The 16,036-nt window shown below is 40.8% G+C and overlaps 1 protein-coding gene across 6 annotated transcripts in view; it reads right to left on the bottom strand.

Moving 5' to 3' along the window:
• Positions 1–1,007: 1,007 nt before the first annotated feature.
• The window catches only part of C2CD5 (C2 calcium dependent domain containing 5), a 584,106-nt gene continuing 569,077 nt past the window's right edge, over positions 1,008–16,036 (bottom strand). For all 6 annotated transcript variants that reach the window (XM_053719104.1, XM_053719103.1, XM_053719107.1 and 3 more), the window contains 2 exons: positions 12,177–12,323; positions 1,008–2,489 (listed from right to left, as the gene is read on the bottom strand). In XM_053719104.1, coding sequence (XP_053575079.1) covers positions 2,364–2,489; positions 12,177–12,323 — 273 coding nt within the window. In that variant the 3' untranslated portion in view covers positions 1,008–2,363. The remainder of the gene's footprint in view (positions 2,490–12,176; positions 12,324–16,036) is intronic.

The raw sequence follows: 16,036 nt of genomic DNA on the forward strand, positions 1-16,036 counted from the left end.
TTTTAAAAAGCCATCAAATACAATTTGAGGCCTAGACAGGGTCCATCCCACAAAGTACGCACACCCCTCATACAACCTTGCCCAGCTTCATTCTGGCAACTTCTCCAGTTCAAACTCTTATTCAGGAAAGAATACAGACACCTCATGAGAAGGACACAATCGATGTTGCCTTGCCCCTTCAGAGGGTTGTGCACTTCTGATCCACAAAAAAGAGATTTCTATTTAGTCTTAAAATATATTTATTTTTGTATTCCTCCACCTAGGCTATTAATTACTCTGCACTGATGAGACTGAAGATTTGATCATTTAGGCAACTCAATCATATTATATATATTTTTTTTCTATTGATAGATGAAGTGAAGAACTGGTAGCTTATTCACACGGAGTTCTAAAATGAAAATGGCTTCTAGACATGAACAGCTGGGCAATGGACACCTTCCTAGAGAAGTGGCTGAGCTTGGGATTTATGCTTCCCCCTTTTTCCACAATATCCATAGTGACATTGCCTTGTCACCATGATCATCCCATTTTTGTCAGCGCAGTTGTGGTTTCCTCCTCTTCTGAAGTTGTGCATGTCCACTCCCTTGTTTCCAGACCTGCACCTGGATTCCAGGTTGCAGCTTCATTTGCTTTGGAGTTAAGAGCAAATATTTTGACACACTTTGTAGAGATACTAGCTTTACATTGTGTCCTGTAAGCCTCAAGCATAACCTGTGAGCATTTTCCCTTATAATCATTTCAACACAGATGAGGACAACGTGGTCCGGGTTTAGGGGGGATACAATTTTCTTTCAAAACTATGGCCACAGCTAGAAATGTGCAAATTTATTACACTGTTTCTGGACCACCGGTGCTGGACACTCGCTCACATTTATATTCACTTGAGGTTACACATTATTTTCACATCCTACTTCCCAAAGTAGTGCCGGGATAGATTTTCAAAACTAACTATAGAAGACTTTTTCTCCCCACTAACATGGATAACACAGCAAATGAAACACAAGGTATAAAAATATAGGATTTTTATTTATATAGGTAAATATACAACCGTGAGTTACTGCTGAAGCCAACTGTCCTTAGATCCTACATTAACTCTTTTTTACTGAAGAGAACGTAATACATCAGATGCTCTTAAACCCGGCATAAGGGATTATCCAAACTTTAGCACACGTGGTTTAAATTAAGTCATCTGTCCTCAGGCTTAGATGTATCTGTTCTGGGAACCAATGGTTCATTCAAATTTAACAGGCTAAATTAAATATGGCTTACAACTACGTAATTCCAGTTATGGTATTAAATGCAAATAAATCTCAGCTTTAACAGAAAATAGGTTTGCCTATTTGAGATTACATACAGCAGCAGGCCATGTGTGTTAATAGAAAATGATATATATATATATATACATATACACACACATATATATATACACACACACACACACACATATATATATATATATATATACACATACACGCACACACATACATATATATATACATATATATATATATATATATATATACACACACACACAGGGGTGGAAAAATATCACTAGTTTACTAGTCAGGGGTTAAAAGCATTTAGCCCAGAGGATAAAAGTTATTAGTCTATTCAATGTTAAAGATAGGAAACATTTAAATTTCTAAGTCGTATGCTGCAATTTCTAAGTCGCCTGGGACTAGTGGACCACTGGAAATTTCAAGGTGTGTGTGTATGTATATATATATATATATATATATATATATATATATATATATATAATATATATATAATATATATATGCCTTGACAAGCCTTAGGATCAAAGGAGTAATTTATATAAAATTGTCTCCTAAAACATGTGGATGGTTCTTAAGCTTAATATAAAATTTATCAAATACTTTGTTTCAAGAGAGCAGGGACATACCACAGATTTGTACAGGATTTGCTAGCTGACATTTTGTAATATATATATATATATTTAGAATATCTAGATGTGTATGAGTTCTGCTGTATCTCTCTTTAACCAGCACGTACCAGTGTAATTAACTATGGTACACAACATACTGAATGAGAAATGGGTGACATCCCCTAGGTCAGAATGCTGGCATTACATATAATTTAAGAAAAAAGGGGACTTTTTCTGTTAAACTTATGGCATATTTTATCACCTAAAAGCACATGCATGTAAAACTCGGGGTTCTCTCTGTGTGTCTTTCATGCAAGTTGTTGATTGAGACGGCATTTGATGTTGAAGCTTGGCATACTTTTCTTCTTTCTTGAGATTTATGTATTACGGAATGACAGTGAAATGTGGAGAACTGTTCAATAAAGTGATGTGCAGAATCTCTCATGGAGTCACAAGTTCCATAAGGCAGCGTCCTTTCATGAAGTGACCTCGGCAGCATATGTCGGCTGAGTCACTGCTGGTGTAGAGTTTGCAGATCCTTCCAGTTCAGATTCACGGATAAAGATCACTGCGTCTCCGCTGACATTAATCAGACACTGTGCCTAAAAGTAGAAAATATATTTACTCAGTAAGCGGGCACATTACACTCCCTGATGCCAGTATATAAATAAAACACTGCCCCAAAAACTTCAGATTCATAGGAATATAGCCAACGTTTGCATTTATAGTTAAAGGGACAGTCTACACCTATACAAACATTCGCCCATACTTTAGATCCGTTGCCGATTTTCATAACGCACCCCTTCAAGTCTAACGAGTCAGCGACACAACTGAAGTTATTTGAAATCAAAAGTTAGATTTAGACAGTTAGAAATGGCCGCCCAGCTCCGCCTATAAACGACATCATATACTGTGTTAATTTCAATGTTAAAATTGTCTCCCGCTTTCGTTTCGCGCATGCGCAACAGTAGTGGAACCAAATATCCGGTACCAAAATAGCTTTTCAATTTTCATACGGATCAAATTATTAGTAGGACCGTCAATGTATTGTGTAAGTATATTGAAAATCTGCGATACGCTTTATTTTTTTTTCCGTCCTGATGCGCAGACGGACTTCCGCTTCCTCACTTCCCTAAAGAAGTGCATGCATATTTTGATAGTCTCAACGTCACTTGGTGCTACGTGCACGAGTTTGTTAGATAGAAAGAAAACACCACTATAAAGTAGGTGGAGAAGGGATTGGGCGGAGTTTGTCGGCCATTTTTAACGAATAAAATATAACTTTTGATTTTAAATAACTTTAGTTGTGTCGCTGACTCGTTAGGGTTGAAGGGGTGCCTTATGAAAATTCCCAACGGATCTAAGGTATGGGCGAATGTTTGTATAGGTGTAGACTGTCTCTTTAATGCTTATATTCAGTAGTGTTTGTCATTTGCTAATAAAGCTATTTAAATGAAGGAAAGAATAGAACAATGAAAATGTAAGTAAAACATAAAAGCTGCAAAAATGTTAATATTTATTCTTCTGATCAATACGTTTTCCATACACAGATAACATATGATCCATTACTACTGATTACACACTTTCACACCAACCCACTTAGAGAAGATGATAGTCTTCTTTATGCCCCCTGCTCAGATACACAAGATAGCCGCGTGAGGAAGAGGAAGGAAATAGGATAAATGTTTCACAAAAAGTTTTGTGAGCAACGCTCAAGTGATGGTAACAGTTCATGAGCGACTGGACAGTCAAAAACACTTTTTTTTGGAAGTGTGTTGAGCTGAAGTGGGATTTAGTTGAAATATAAAAACATAAATTATGACTTACCAGATAATTTCCTTTCCTTCGATACAGGGAGAGTTTACAGACGCATTCATTACTTGTGGGAATACAGAACCAGGAGGAGGCAAAGACACCCCAGCCAAAGGCTTAAATACCTCCCCCACTTCCCTCATCCCCCAGTCATTCTGCTGAGGGAACAAGGAAACAGTAGGAGAAATATCAGGGTGAAAAAGGTGCCAGAAGAAAACAAAATAAATTTAGGCAGCCCATCGGAGAACACAGGCATTTGTTGTGTTTGTTGCAGGCTGTGGTGCCCTCAGGTTGGGCCGCCTCTTCTTTTACCCTCCCGTTAGCATTCAGTGTCCTCTGTAACTTGGGTATAATTTCCCACAAGTAATGAATGCAGCTGTGGACTCTCCCTGTATTAAGAAGGAAAACATTATGACTTACCAGATAATTTTCTTTCCTTCGATACAGGAAGAGTCCACAGCTTTCGCCTGTGTTCTCCAATGGGCTGCCCTAAATTTATTTTGTTTTCTTCTGGCACCTTTTTCACCCTGATATTTCTCCTACTGTTTCCTTGGTCCCTTGGCAGAATGACTGGTGGATGAGGGAAGTGGGGGAGGTATTTAAGCCTTTGGCTGGGGTGTCTTTGCCTCCTCCTGGTGGCCAGGTTCTGTATTCCCACAAGTAATAAATGCAGCTGTGTACTTTCTCTGTATCGAAGGAAAGGAAATTATCTGGTAAGTCATAATGTTTTCCTTCTTAATACAGGGAGAGTCCACAGCTGCATTCATTACTTGTGGGAAATTATACCCAAGCTACAGAGGACACTGAATGCTAACGGGAGGGTAAAAGAAGAGGCGGCCCAATACTGAGGGCACCACAGCCTGCAACAAACCCATTCTCCCGAATGCTGCTTCAACAGAAGTAAAAAAGAAAAAGAATGTAAGGAGGACCAGATAGCAGCCCAACAATCAGGACCATAGAGATCTCATGCCAGAGACCCAAGAAGACATCACTGCTCTTGAACTGAGCCATAACCTCTGAGGAGGCTAGTGTCCCACTGACTCCTAGGTCAAGCGAAAAACAAACTCCACCACTAACAATAAAGAAGGCAACTAAGCCTCCATAGTCAAAAAAACATCAAGGCAAAATTCCCTGAGAGGGAACAACCTTTTTCCATTTAGAAAGGAAAATTACATATAAAATTCAAAGACCACCTCCTGCACGGGTAGAAAAGCAACCCAATGCAACCCCCTAAAAATAAAGACTAAGCTCCAAGAATGAGCAACAGAAGATACTGGCCTGACCGCAGCCAGTGCCCTAGCAAAAAGAACGAAAACGCCTGAGAGTTCAATGAACCTCTGGAACAGAAGAACAATCAGGAAATCGAAAAACTGCTAGCAAGCCCACAATCAAGGAGCAAGGACTGCCGCTGGATTCAACCCACAACCTTCTGCATGCTAGGCAGCTAAGTTACCCATCAGGTTATGACCGCTATCTGTCCCAAAAAGGACTGCTCAAGCCAGAACTCGCTAGGAAGGCCCTTCTCCAGCTCATCCTGGAGAAAAAGAAACACTCCGGAAAAACCGATAGAGAGCCCGAACGATCTAGCTCCTCCCTACAAGGGAGGTCCTCCAAACCTAAGATAGATGACGAGGGACCATTTATGTGCCAACGGAAAGGAACGTAGCCTTTCAAAAACCCCTCTCTTGGCTAAGCCCAAGCGACCTCTCGCAATCTGCCTCCGAGGAATAAACCATCCCCAACAAAGAGAAACATAGTCACAAAGAAAAAGGATCCAATAGGTCTGTCTGAAGATCCCTGATTAAAAATCTTCTTAGGGATGCTAGCTGACACCAGAAGCACATTCCGGCAGCAAAAATACAAGAGCTGACCTGGTTCAAAGCCACAACCTTCTGCTTCAGAAGCGGTGGAGCTAACTATTACGCAACATTTCCCTGAGAACTCACGAGGAAACAAGGGATAGGTAAGGACGCCTGATCGGCTTCCCCAATCAGATACAGTGGGGCAAAAAAGTATTTAGTCAGCCACCAATTGTGCAAGTTCTCCCACTTAAGAAAATGAGAGAGGCCTGTAATCTTCATCATAGGTATACCTGGTGGAAAATAAGTATTTGGTCAATATCAAAAGTTCATCTCAATACTTTGTTATATATATTAGAGTGATTTCTAAAAGAAAAAACTAAGGGGACGCGCTATTGTGAAAGTGGCAGTGATATGAAATAAATATCCCTTTGGTGTCTAGTTCGAATTGATATCTGTTAAAGTGTATCTCATAGACAAAAGTATATATGTTGTGCAAAATGGATATAAATTTGTTATAAAATAACAAGTGTAAAAACTTATTTCCAATCTGTGGCAATTTGGACAACAGTGATGCAATATGAACAAATCTCCCAGTGTCCGATATGATAAAAAGTCCAATTCCTAAAAAATTGTGGTTAAGTGTTCGAACAAAAAAACAGTCCACTTCAAAATAAAGGATATAGTGACAACAAAAGTTCATAACATAAGGCTTGCTCCGCTTGTGTCCAAGGTGTGATGGATCAGGAAATCTAAGAGGATGAAAAGACAAGGGGCGCCAACATAGTGTGAATCAGTTTACGACCACTGTAAAACAATAATTTGCATAGAATCTACTCACAAAAAGAGTGGCACCTTGAATCAACTAGGTGCGTGCAGGCAGGCTGACATTCAGGACCAGCAGTCAGTACGCTGGAGGTCTCACCCGGGAGACCTGTGGATAAGTAGAGAGAGGTGTAGATGAGATCAGCTGTGAATCGGGTAGTAAGCCGGATCGCCAGAGGAGAAGTTCAAACGGCTGTGTTGATTTTCCCAAAAGTGCTGCTCACACAAATGAACTGACGATGTCAGTATAAGGAAAAAGCTGTTTAGAATCCAACTGGGTAAAAAACACTGCAAGCAGCAGTATATAAAATAGCAAGGAACCGGGTCTGTATAAAAACAAGGTATTTATTTGCTACGCGTTTCTCAGTCCGTAGAGGAAACGGTCCTTTACGGACTGAGAAACGCGTAGCAAATAAATACCTTGTTTTTATACAGACTCGGTTCCTTGCTATTTTATATACTGCTGCTTGCAGTGTTTTTTACCCAGTTGGATTCTAAACAGCTTTTTCCTTATACTGACATCGTCAGTTCATTTGGGAGTAAGTTCGATCGTGTGAGCAGCACTTTTGGGAAAATCAACACAGCCATTTGAACTTCTCCTCTGGCGATCCGGCTTACTACACGATTCACAGCTGATCTCATCTACACCTCTCTCTACTTATCCACAGGTCTCCCGGGTGAGACCTCCAGCGTACTGACTGCTGGTCCTGAATGTCAGCCTGCCTGCACGCACCTAGTTGATTCAAGGTGCCACTCTTTTTGTGAGTAGATTCTATGCAAATTATTGTTTTACAGTGGTCGTAAACTGATTCACACTATGTTGGCGCCCCTTGTCTTTTCATCCACTTTGTTATATATCCTTTGTTGGCAATGACAGAGGTCAAACGTTTTCTGCAAGTCTTCACAAGGTTGTCACACACTGTTGCTGGTATGTTGGCCCATTCCTGCATGCAGATCTCCTCTAGAGCAGTGATGTTTTGGGGCTGTCGCTGGGCAACACAGACTTTCAACTCCCTCCAAAAGTTTTCTATGGGGTTGAGATCTGGAGACTGGCTAGGCCACTCCAGGACCTTGAAATGCTTCTTACGAAGCCACTCCTTCGTTGCCCGAGCGGTGTGTTTGGGATCATTGTCATGCTGAAAGACCCAGCAACGTTTCATCTTCAATGCCCTTGCTGATGGAAGGAGGTTTGCACTCAAAATCTCACGATACATGGCCCCATTCATTCTTTCATGTACACGGATCAGTCGTCCTGTTCCCTTTGCAGAGAAACAGCCCCAAAGCATGATGTTGCCACCCCCATGCTCCACAGTAGGTATGGTGTTCTTTGGTTGCAACTCAGCATTCTCTCTCCTCCAAACACGACGAGTTGTGTTTCTACCAAACAGTTCTACTTTGGTTTCATCTGACCATATGACATTCTCCCAATCCGCTTCTGGATCATCCAAATGCTCTCTAGCATACTTCAGATGGGCCTGGACATGTACTGGCTTAAGCAGGGGGACATGTCTGGCACTGCAGGATCTGAGTTCCTGGCGGCGTAGTGTGTTACTGATGGTAGCCTTTGTTACGTTGGTCCTAGCTCTCTGCAGGTCATTCACTAGGTCCCCCCGTGTGGTTCTGGGATGTTTGCTCACCGTTCTTGTGATCATTTTGACCCTACGGGGTGAGATCTTGCGTGGAGCCCCAGATCGAGGGAGATTATCAGTGGTCTTGTATGTCTTCCATTTTCTAATTATTGCTCCCACATTTGATTTCTTCACACGAAGCTGCTTGCCTATTGCAGATTCAGTCTTTCCAGCCTGGTGCAGGTCTACAATTTAGTTTCTGGTGTCCTTCGACAGCTCTTTGGTCTTCACCATAGTGGAGTTTGGAGTGTGACTGTTTGAGGTTGTGGACATGTGTCTTTTATACTGATAACAAGTTCAAACAGGTGCCATTAATACAGGTAATGAGTGGAGGACAGAGGAGCTATTAAAGAAGAAGATACAGGTCTGTGAGAGCCAGAAATCTTGCTTGTTTGTAGGTGACCAAATACTTATTTTCCATCATAATATGCAAATAAATTATTTCCAAATCAGACAATGTGACTGTCTGGATTTGTTTCTACATTTTGTCTCTCATAGTTGAGGTATATTTTTGATGAAAATTACAGGCCTCTCTCATCTTCTTAAGTGTGAGAACTTGCACAATTGGTGGCTGACTAAATACTTTTTTGCCCCACTGTATATACATAAAAAAAGTACTGAAACAGAAGAGAGGGAGACAGCGCACATCCGACTCAAGGTAGTAGTTGTACTGAAACAGAAGAGAGGGAGACAGCGCACATCCGACTCAAAGTAGTAGGTACCAACCCTCAAAGGAAGAAAGATAGTAGGGAACAACCGTTCCTGAAAAGCCCGCTCATACAGTGGATTTCTGCCAAAGAGCCGTAGTGGGCCTCCGCCCACCACCAAGCACGAAGCCCTCCTGTATACGCAGGAGGAACTCTCCCTTTCCAAAATGAGATTTACCCACTGAAAGGTCCCAACTGGTACAAACCCAGAAGACCAAATCCTCAAAGCAGAATGCTAGACTGAGGAACCATAGGAATAAAAACGGAAGGCTACTCATGATCCACGGACCCCCATAGGACACTCACTCCCCACAAGCGACAAAGTCCAAACCGTCCCGGAAGAGCTAAGAGAAACTCACTCAAGACAAATCAGCATCCAAGAATCCACCCTGGTGTCTACACCAGAAACTCAAGTCTAGATCCGTCTATGAGGATCAAAAATACAAGAGAAAATCCCTAAAAGTCTATTAACAGCCTATGGTAAGAAAACCAGAATGCTAAGACCCGGGAACTACTGTAAACTCTGGAGCAGGATACTGCCACATTAAACCCCAGATCCCAAAAAGGAAACCTAGGAACAGAGCAAGGTTTGCTGGAAGATACGGTTCCTAAGAACCGGATTTGCTCAAAAGGATGAAATAGGAAAAACATCCTTCTTCCTGAACAAAAGAAGAGAGAACCTTACATTCTCTGGAAAAAGGAGAACTAATAAGCTCTGCTTAACAGTCATAGAACACTTCCCTCTCTCTGCCAAAGACAAAATCAAGAGAAAACTGCCCAAAAAAAACAACAACAAAAAAAAACCTAGCTCCGGCCTCTAGGACCCCAAGATCCATATGATTCAGTATCAAGCGCCCATCCAAGATAATACTTAAAACAGGTCCAGCCTGTACTCTAGTATAGATGAACCCGATGTGCCTGGACCGGAAGCTAGAAAAAAAAAAAACTCCCTCTCTTGTGTAAAAGGAAGGAGCAGACTTAACTAGTACCCAAAACAGGTCCTGCCTGTCATCTAGGATACAACGTATCTGCCAAAGCACTCAAGGGCTAAACATAAATTCTTAAATTCCAGCAATGCTAGAAAAAAAACCTAAAGAATAATCAAATTAAAGAATATAAACGCCGGGGCTTAAATTTTTTCTCACAATTATCGAGGGACCATTACCCTGAACAGAGATCTAGATGCTTCCACCGGAAGTCTACAACAATCTCGACCATCTAAGTCGATATCAAAAATCCCATGTGACAAAACGTCTTTCTAAGAGTTTCTATAACACTGAGAGCTATAAAACCTGAAAATTAGCCGAAACGGAATAGAAGGCAAAAGGAAAATAGGCAAGCGCCCAAATATAATAGCTGAAAAGGGAGTGGGCAAACAAAAAACAGGTCCAGCCTGTCACACGACACAAACCCCCCATAGAGCTCGGAACTGGGATTCTAATAAAGAATAAAACAAAATTTAAATCAAGATGATAAGAAATAGTAACACCATCCCTCTCCTTCCATCTAGTCAAGATCGTTATCTGATTTAGAGGACTGAGATGCAACTGATGGATCAGTACTGGGAACCTCTAACATCGCCAAAAACTCTCTCAGAAGTAAATGCAAGGGTGCCAATTTAAATCTTAATGCTAAGCCCTCTACAGTCGGAGGATTCAAGTCAGTAGACTCCAACCCTGGAGGTTCTACCTCTAAAGCCTCAGAGGAAACAGAATACCCAGAGGACTGATCGGACACAATCGTCATTTTACACTACGTTCCTTGGTCAGGAGAACCTGGATTAACCCCTCGCTTGCATGCAGCAGGAAGAGGTAGCATCGCTAAGGCCATAGAGATGGCCATGCGGAATTTGCGTAGTAACCTCTGGTGGAGACAAACCCCTAACAGGCGAAGGGCGAGTGGAACTCTGGAAAACTGCATATGTAGGAACAGAAGAACCTAGGGAACACACCTCACTGGATGAAGAATCTTCAGAGGCAGATGGCTCAGTGGTCTCTGACATTCCAACATTGGTTGATGAGAACACCCTATTGTGGCATATGGAACATAATTGAGAGGGCTGGGTTACCCGGGCCTCCTCACAATATACACAGGTATCAAATTCTGACTCGGAGGGATCCCCCTCTAAAATATCAAAATCCTCTATAACTCGTCTAAGTTAAATTATCGAAAGAGAAAAAAACAACTGGCACCTTATACCCCCAATGGCTGGGGCACTCACCACCTTCTATGACCCAGACAGGTAGAGAAGATGCTCCTCTCTGCAGACACCCGGTCAGGAATCGGAAGCAGGAAATAAACTTGATCACTCCCGGTCACATGGTGCTCATGCAGGACTGCCCCTGCTAAGAAAAGGAGCGCCAGCTTAATAAAAAACTGTGCAGTTCTCCAAATGAAAAATAACCTGTATGTTCTGTATCAGCCATGAGCCCGAACGTTCCTGCACATAAGCAGTCGAAATCACATAACAAATATGATTAACAAACCCCACTGTTCAATAATCCCCCTCAAGAGATATTAATCCTTGATTCCATAAAGATAAAGGAGTCCCACTGTGACAGTGTCTTCTATCGTTATACATGTGTGTATAAATGAAACAATGTTACCAGAATCTATACCGTGGAACAGCGACACAGTCCTTCAAGTTTGACAGATTGTCGCAGCGCCTCTGACATGGACTTGAGTGAAGAAAGCAGGCAGTGAAACTCGTTAACGCTGATTGCTTAAGAAGCTGTTAATATGAGTCTGGATGGCTTCGCCAAAAGACTCTTCCTGCATCACCAGACTAACTTTCATCAATGTTCTCACTGAGAGGCTGACAAGACTACTTAAAATTCCAGTCCCATATTGAAGGGCATATACCCTTCCTAAAGAACTACTCCGAAATCTTCTGACACCTCTGCCAACCTCCTGTGACTAAAGGCAAAGAATGACTGTGAGATGAAGGAAGTGGGGGAGGTATTTAAGCCTTTGGCTGGGGTGTCTTTGCCACCTCCTGGTGGCCAGGTTCTGTATTCCCACAAGTAATGAATGCAGCTGTGGACTTTTCCTGTATTAAGAAGGAAATAAGAGTTAAACATGTTGCACTCCTGGAACACCCACATTCTTTTCTAGTGAGTGAAGCATACGCACGTATGTCTGCTTCTCATTTGCACACTAAGTGGCACAGGATCACTATTTTAACAATGTATTTATCCCTTTTACAGGGTTTAAACACAATGTAAAACAAAGGAATTCGTTTAAAAATGAAATAGCCTGCAAACGTTAAACATACAGCCATTAATAGTGTTTTGTTTGAGCACCTTTAAGTTCCTTACACAAAAGTCAGGGCTACAAAACTAACTTTGGGAACTTCTACCTTGTCAATTCAGTTTGGTGTTGTTTAGCCAAGAGTGATGGTTTATGGTTTGGTAGAACCGGGTGAAAATACTGAATAAGGAATACATTTGTAATTGCAAATAATTTTATTTTCAGAATACTGTAGATCCTAATAATGTTGTGGCTATTTCCTGTCTCACCTGATTCTTGTTTGCGTTTTCCATAAACACACATTGCTTCATAATGTAGGACACCACTGCGTTCCCTCCTAAAGCTGCGACATGTGCGCGAACCATAGCAAACACTTCACAAACAAACGCATGGAGAAAACCACTCACTCCGCCTTCCTGAAAAAAAAAGGAAAAAAGGAAAAAAATGAGAAAATGAGATATTTCTAATCCTAAAAGCTATAAAGAGAATAGACATATACTGTGCTTGTAGCATAATAATTTGTTTCTTGATCCAAAACAGCAGCTATATATTTTCAGATTTATTTTGGTAAAATGGTTTATTGAAATAGTGTTATTTATACACTAGGTGGCGCCCTCCTATGAACCTATAACTGCTCATATCTGATATGGTATTGGGATGAGAGCTCACTGACAGCTTTAATCCGAGGGAAAAGATCTGCAGTCAGAATACAGCTACAACAGTTAAAGGGACATGGATGTCAAAGTAAAACTATTTGTGTCATCTGGTAAAACTCCTTTCATTTTTGCACATTTCTAAAACGGAAATAAAACCCAACAAAATATTTCATGATTCAGAAAGAGCGAACAATTTTAAACAACTTTACCATTTACTTCTTTGTTTTCACATTATCCTTGGTTGAAAAGCAGGAAGGTATTATTCAGAAGTGTGCACGTGTCTGCAGTTTTGGAACAATGTTATACATTAGCAAAAGCACTAGATAGCAGCACTATTTCCTGTCTTGTTTTGCTGCAGGCACGTGCACGCTACCTTATCTAGAGATCTCTTCAACAAATTTCATAATAGAAGTACATTGGAAACTTGAAAGAAACACATTTGGGTTTTATGTCCCTATAAGTTTCTGCTGCTACTAATACTTATTGATGCAGAAATCTAAATAATCATACGTCTGCGTTGTGATGGCGACTTGTGAGATTGGCCGAAACATTTAGATCTTTAAAGGGACAGTAAACACCTTGTAATTACAAGACCCTTCTGTTGCTATAAGATAACAGCCAAGTCTAGAGATTTTAAAAATAAACATGTTTGCTGCAATTGTTTTTCAATAGCCATGGTGATCATGTTAGTATAAAGTACATTGTTTTGCAGTTCTAATCTGTTAAATCCAATTAGGGACTGATATGTAGCATGGTTAGCCTTGATAAGCCTGCCGTGTGTTTTGTTAGTTCTGAGAAAACCCACAATTTTTAGATTCCAAAAAACGAATAAATAATAAAAGTATATTGTAAAGTTGATTCACTGCACAAAGCAGCCTACTGGTTTGCTCATCAACACCCCTTGTATTCTCTTTAGGATATAAACTCACTGTGAATCAGTTCTACACTTAATGTTTTCTATTTAGTTGGGTACATGATGGGCGCTGCCATCCTAGATGTCTTATGGAATCTTCCCCTCCCTACATATACCCCATCAATTATATATAGTCAGCACAAGATACTCTGATAGACCTAACCCCAATATCCTTCTGGTTAGTAGCTGTCAGGTTTCTAATCTAATCATGTGATACTGCCACTTACTGAGCCTTCAAAGTTATTCACACCTGCTCTCCTCCCTATATAAGCTCCACCTTGCTCACTAAATCCTTGCTTAGTATTGTAGTTCTACTGAATCACAGAACTTGCCAAGCCCTCAAGATTTACACCTGTCGCCACAGGTCTCACAGAGCTAAGTTTATTCCTCCGGAATTATCAACCTCAGTTTTTTCAAGCTCTCCCTGCTTAAACTCTTTTTAAGGGAACATCATACCTCAAGTCTCACTGCACTTGTACAGTTTCCCCGGTCTCAACCTCTGTTACTGCTTTTGCCAGCTCAGGCAACACCTCTCTCTGAACCATCCCAGGAAACCTTGCGGTGACGTCACACGCCAGCTGCGATAACGGACTCAGACGCCATTCAGCCTCTGCTCACAGCACACTCAATTTCCTTGCCGCTGCATCCACAGAATCAACCAGGCGGTAAGAGTTCACAACCCATGTTAAAACTCTGTATCATATTCAGCTTACAACGGAGGGAACTTCTTTGCAAAACTTACGCTTTATATTTGATTGTTGCTTGTTACGCTCTGCCATTTACCTATCACCAATACTGATATACCTGTACTACGCTGCATATTGTTTTAACCCTTACGTTCCACTCAGACATACCTTGCTATTCAAGCTTAACATATTATAACCAATTTACCATCTGAGAATATACTTCCCCGCTGTATACCTTAATTGGTTTGTTGCTGTGTTTGCCTGCTGCAATGATTTAGCATATAACTATGCATGTGGCAGCAATAGGCTTCACGCATTCAACTACACCAAAAGATTAATTGCAACTCTGTGACATCTTAGTAAACTAAGCTGCCTTCCCAACAATCTGTTGTTTCCTAAACGTCACAGAGTTGCAACAAACATATATTTAATATATCCTATAACCAGCAGTTGTGGCCCAAATAATTAATAGTGACACGTTCTCATGCCTTTCCAGATATCGTGTCTCAGACTGTGACAGTAGCTGATATATACTCCTAAATAGTCATAACCACATCCTGTGAATGATTTTAGGAAAGAAGAAAAAAAGACAAATTGGCTACTTCTGGCTAAAAACAGCCTTATCCTGCTGAAAATTAAATGAGATTAGACGGGTGGTAAACAAGTCAAGCACTGTGTATAATGACAGAGAGGGTTACAGATTGTCTTGCACCAATCAAAGGCATTGTCAGGAGAAACCAGAACTATCAAATGATGATCACATGGAGAGATAAGGTAAGTGAATACAGGGCAACATCTGTCCATAGCCTGAAATGACAAGGTAGGAGCAACCGTGCAATGACATAGTAATTACTACTCCTTAAATGATGAACCCATAACAAAACCATTGTGGAGAAAGTCAATATTACGTGGAACTGACAGAAAGATTATATAGAACATACACCAGCAGTACTTCATGGTTACAGGGCATAATAAGATAACAAGTACCTTATTTTAACTATGTGTATACCTGAGAGCAAAGGATTCAGTAGCCAAACAAGGAGTATAAACCCTTTAAGTCTTTGGAATGAAATCAGCCCTGAAAAAAAGGACTGTGAAACCATATAATTAATAAAAACATATTGTTGAAGAGCAACGAAGAACCGTATAAAAAATCTGCTTGTAGACACCAGGGATCTGGAATGTGAATGGATGAAACTGACCTCAAGTTCATTTCTCGGTGGAAGCAAACTCTCACGTGGCAGACCTACCATAACATAATGGCTAACATAAGTCATCACCTATAAGGTAATAAGGAATTTACCATGTTTGGAAACTGGAACCAAGTCTACAGGAGATGCATTAAAGAAGGAAGTCAGAAACAGGCTAAGGTCATCAACTTTAACAACCAGTGGATATCCAGAAGAATAGTCAGCAGCCAATTCAAGGTACCAGAGTATCAGTGAGGAACAAAAAGTTACAGTAGAAGAAGCAAAGTTTTGTTCCAAAAGTCAGGTACCAGTTTTTCAGTCTGCAATTCAAGGTATAGGCAGGGGTAAGGCAGAGAGCATAAACCAAGGTGTAAGCAGGGGCAGAACCAGGAGAATGGGTTAGGGACAAAAATGCCAAGACTTTCATAAGAATAAACAAACACCAAATGATGTTAAACTTTTTATCACTTGCTCCATAACCCTTGGTGCCAATTCTGCAGCAGAATCACATACAACGCAGAGAGCACAAAAAAAACTACCTTTAGTGCAAGTCACACACAGGGCACGATGATCATAAGTTTGCATCAAAAACGTGAAAAAACATGTTTAGCCGCGCAGGGTCTCTGTGCAATTATCATAGAAAATTGGCTGTTCTTGCGAGAGGCGAGATGTCTCCTATAGAAA

This window comes from Bombina bombina, chromosome 6 (assembly GCF_027579735.1).
Source record: "Bombina bombina isolate aBomBom1 chromosome 6, aBomBom1.pri, whole genome shotgun sequence".
NCBI lineage: Eukaryota > Metazoa > Chordata > Amphibia > Anura > Bombinatoridae > Bombina > Bombina bombina.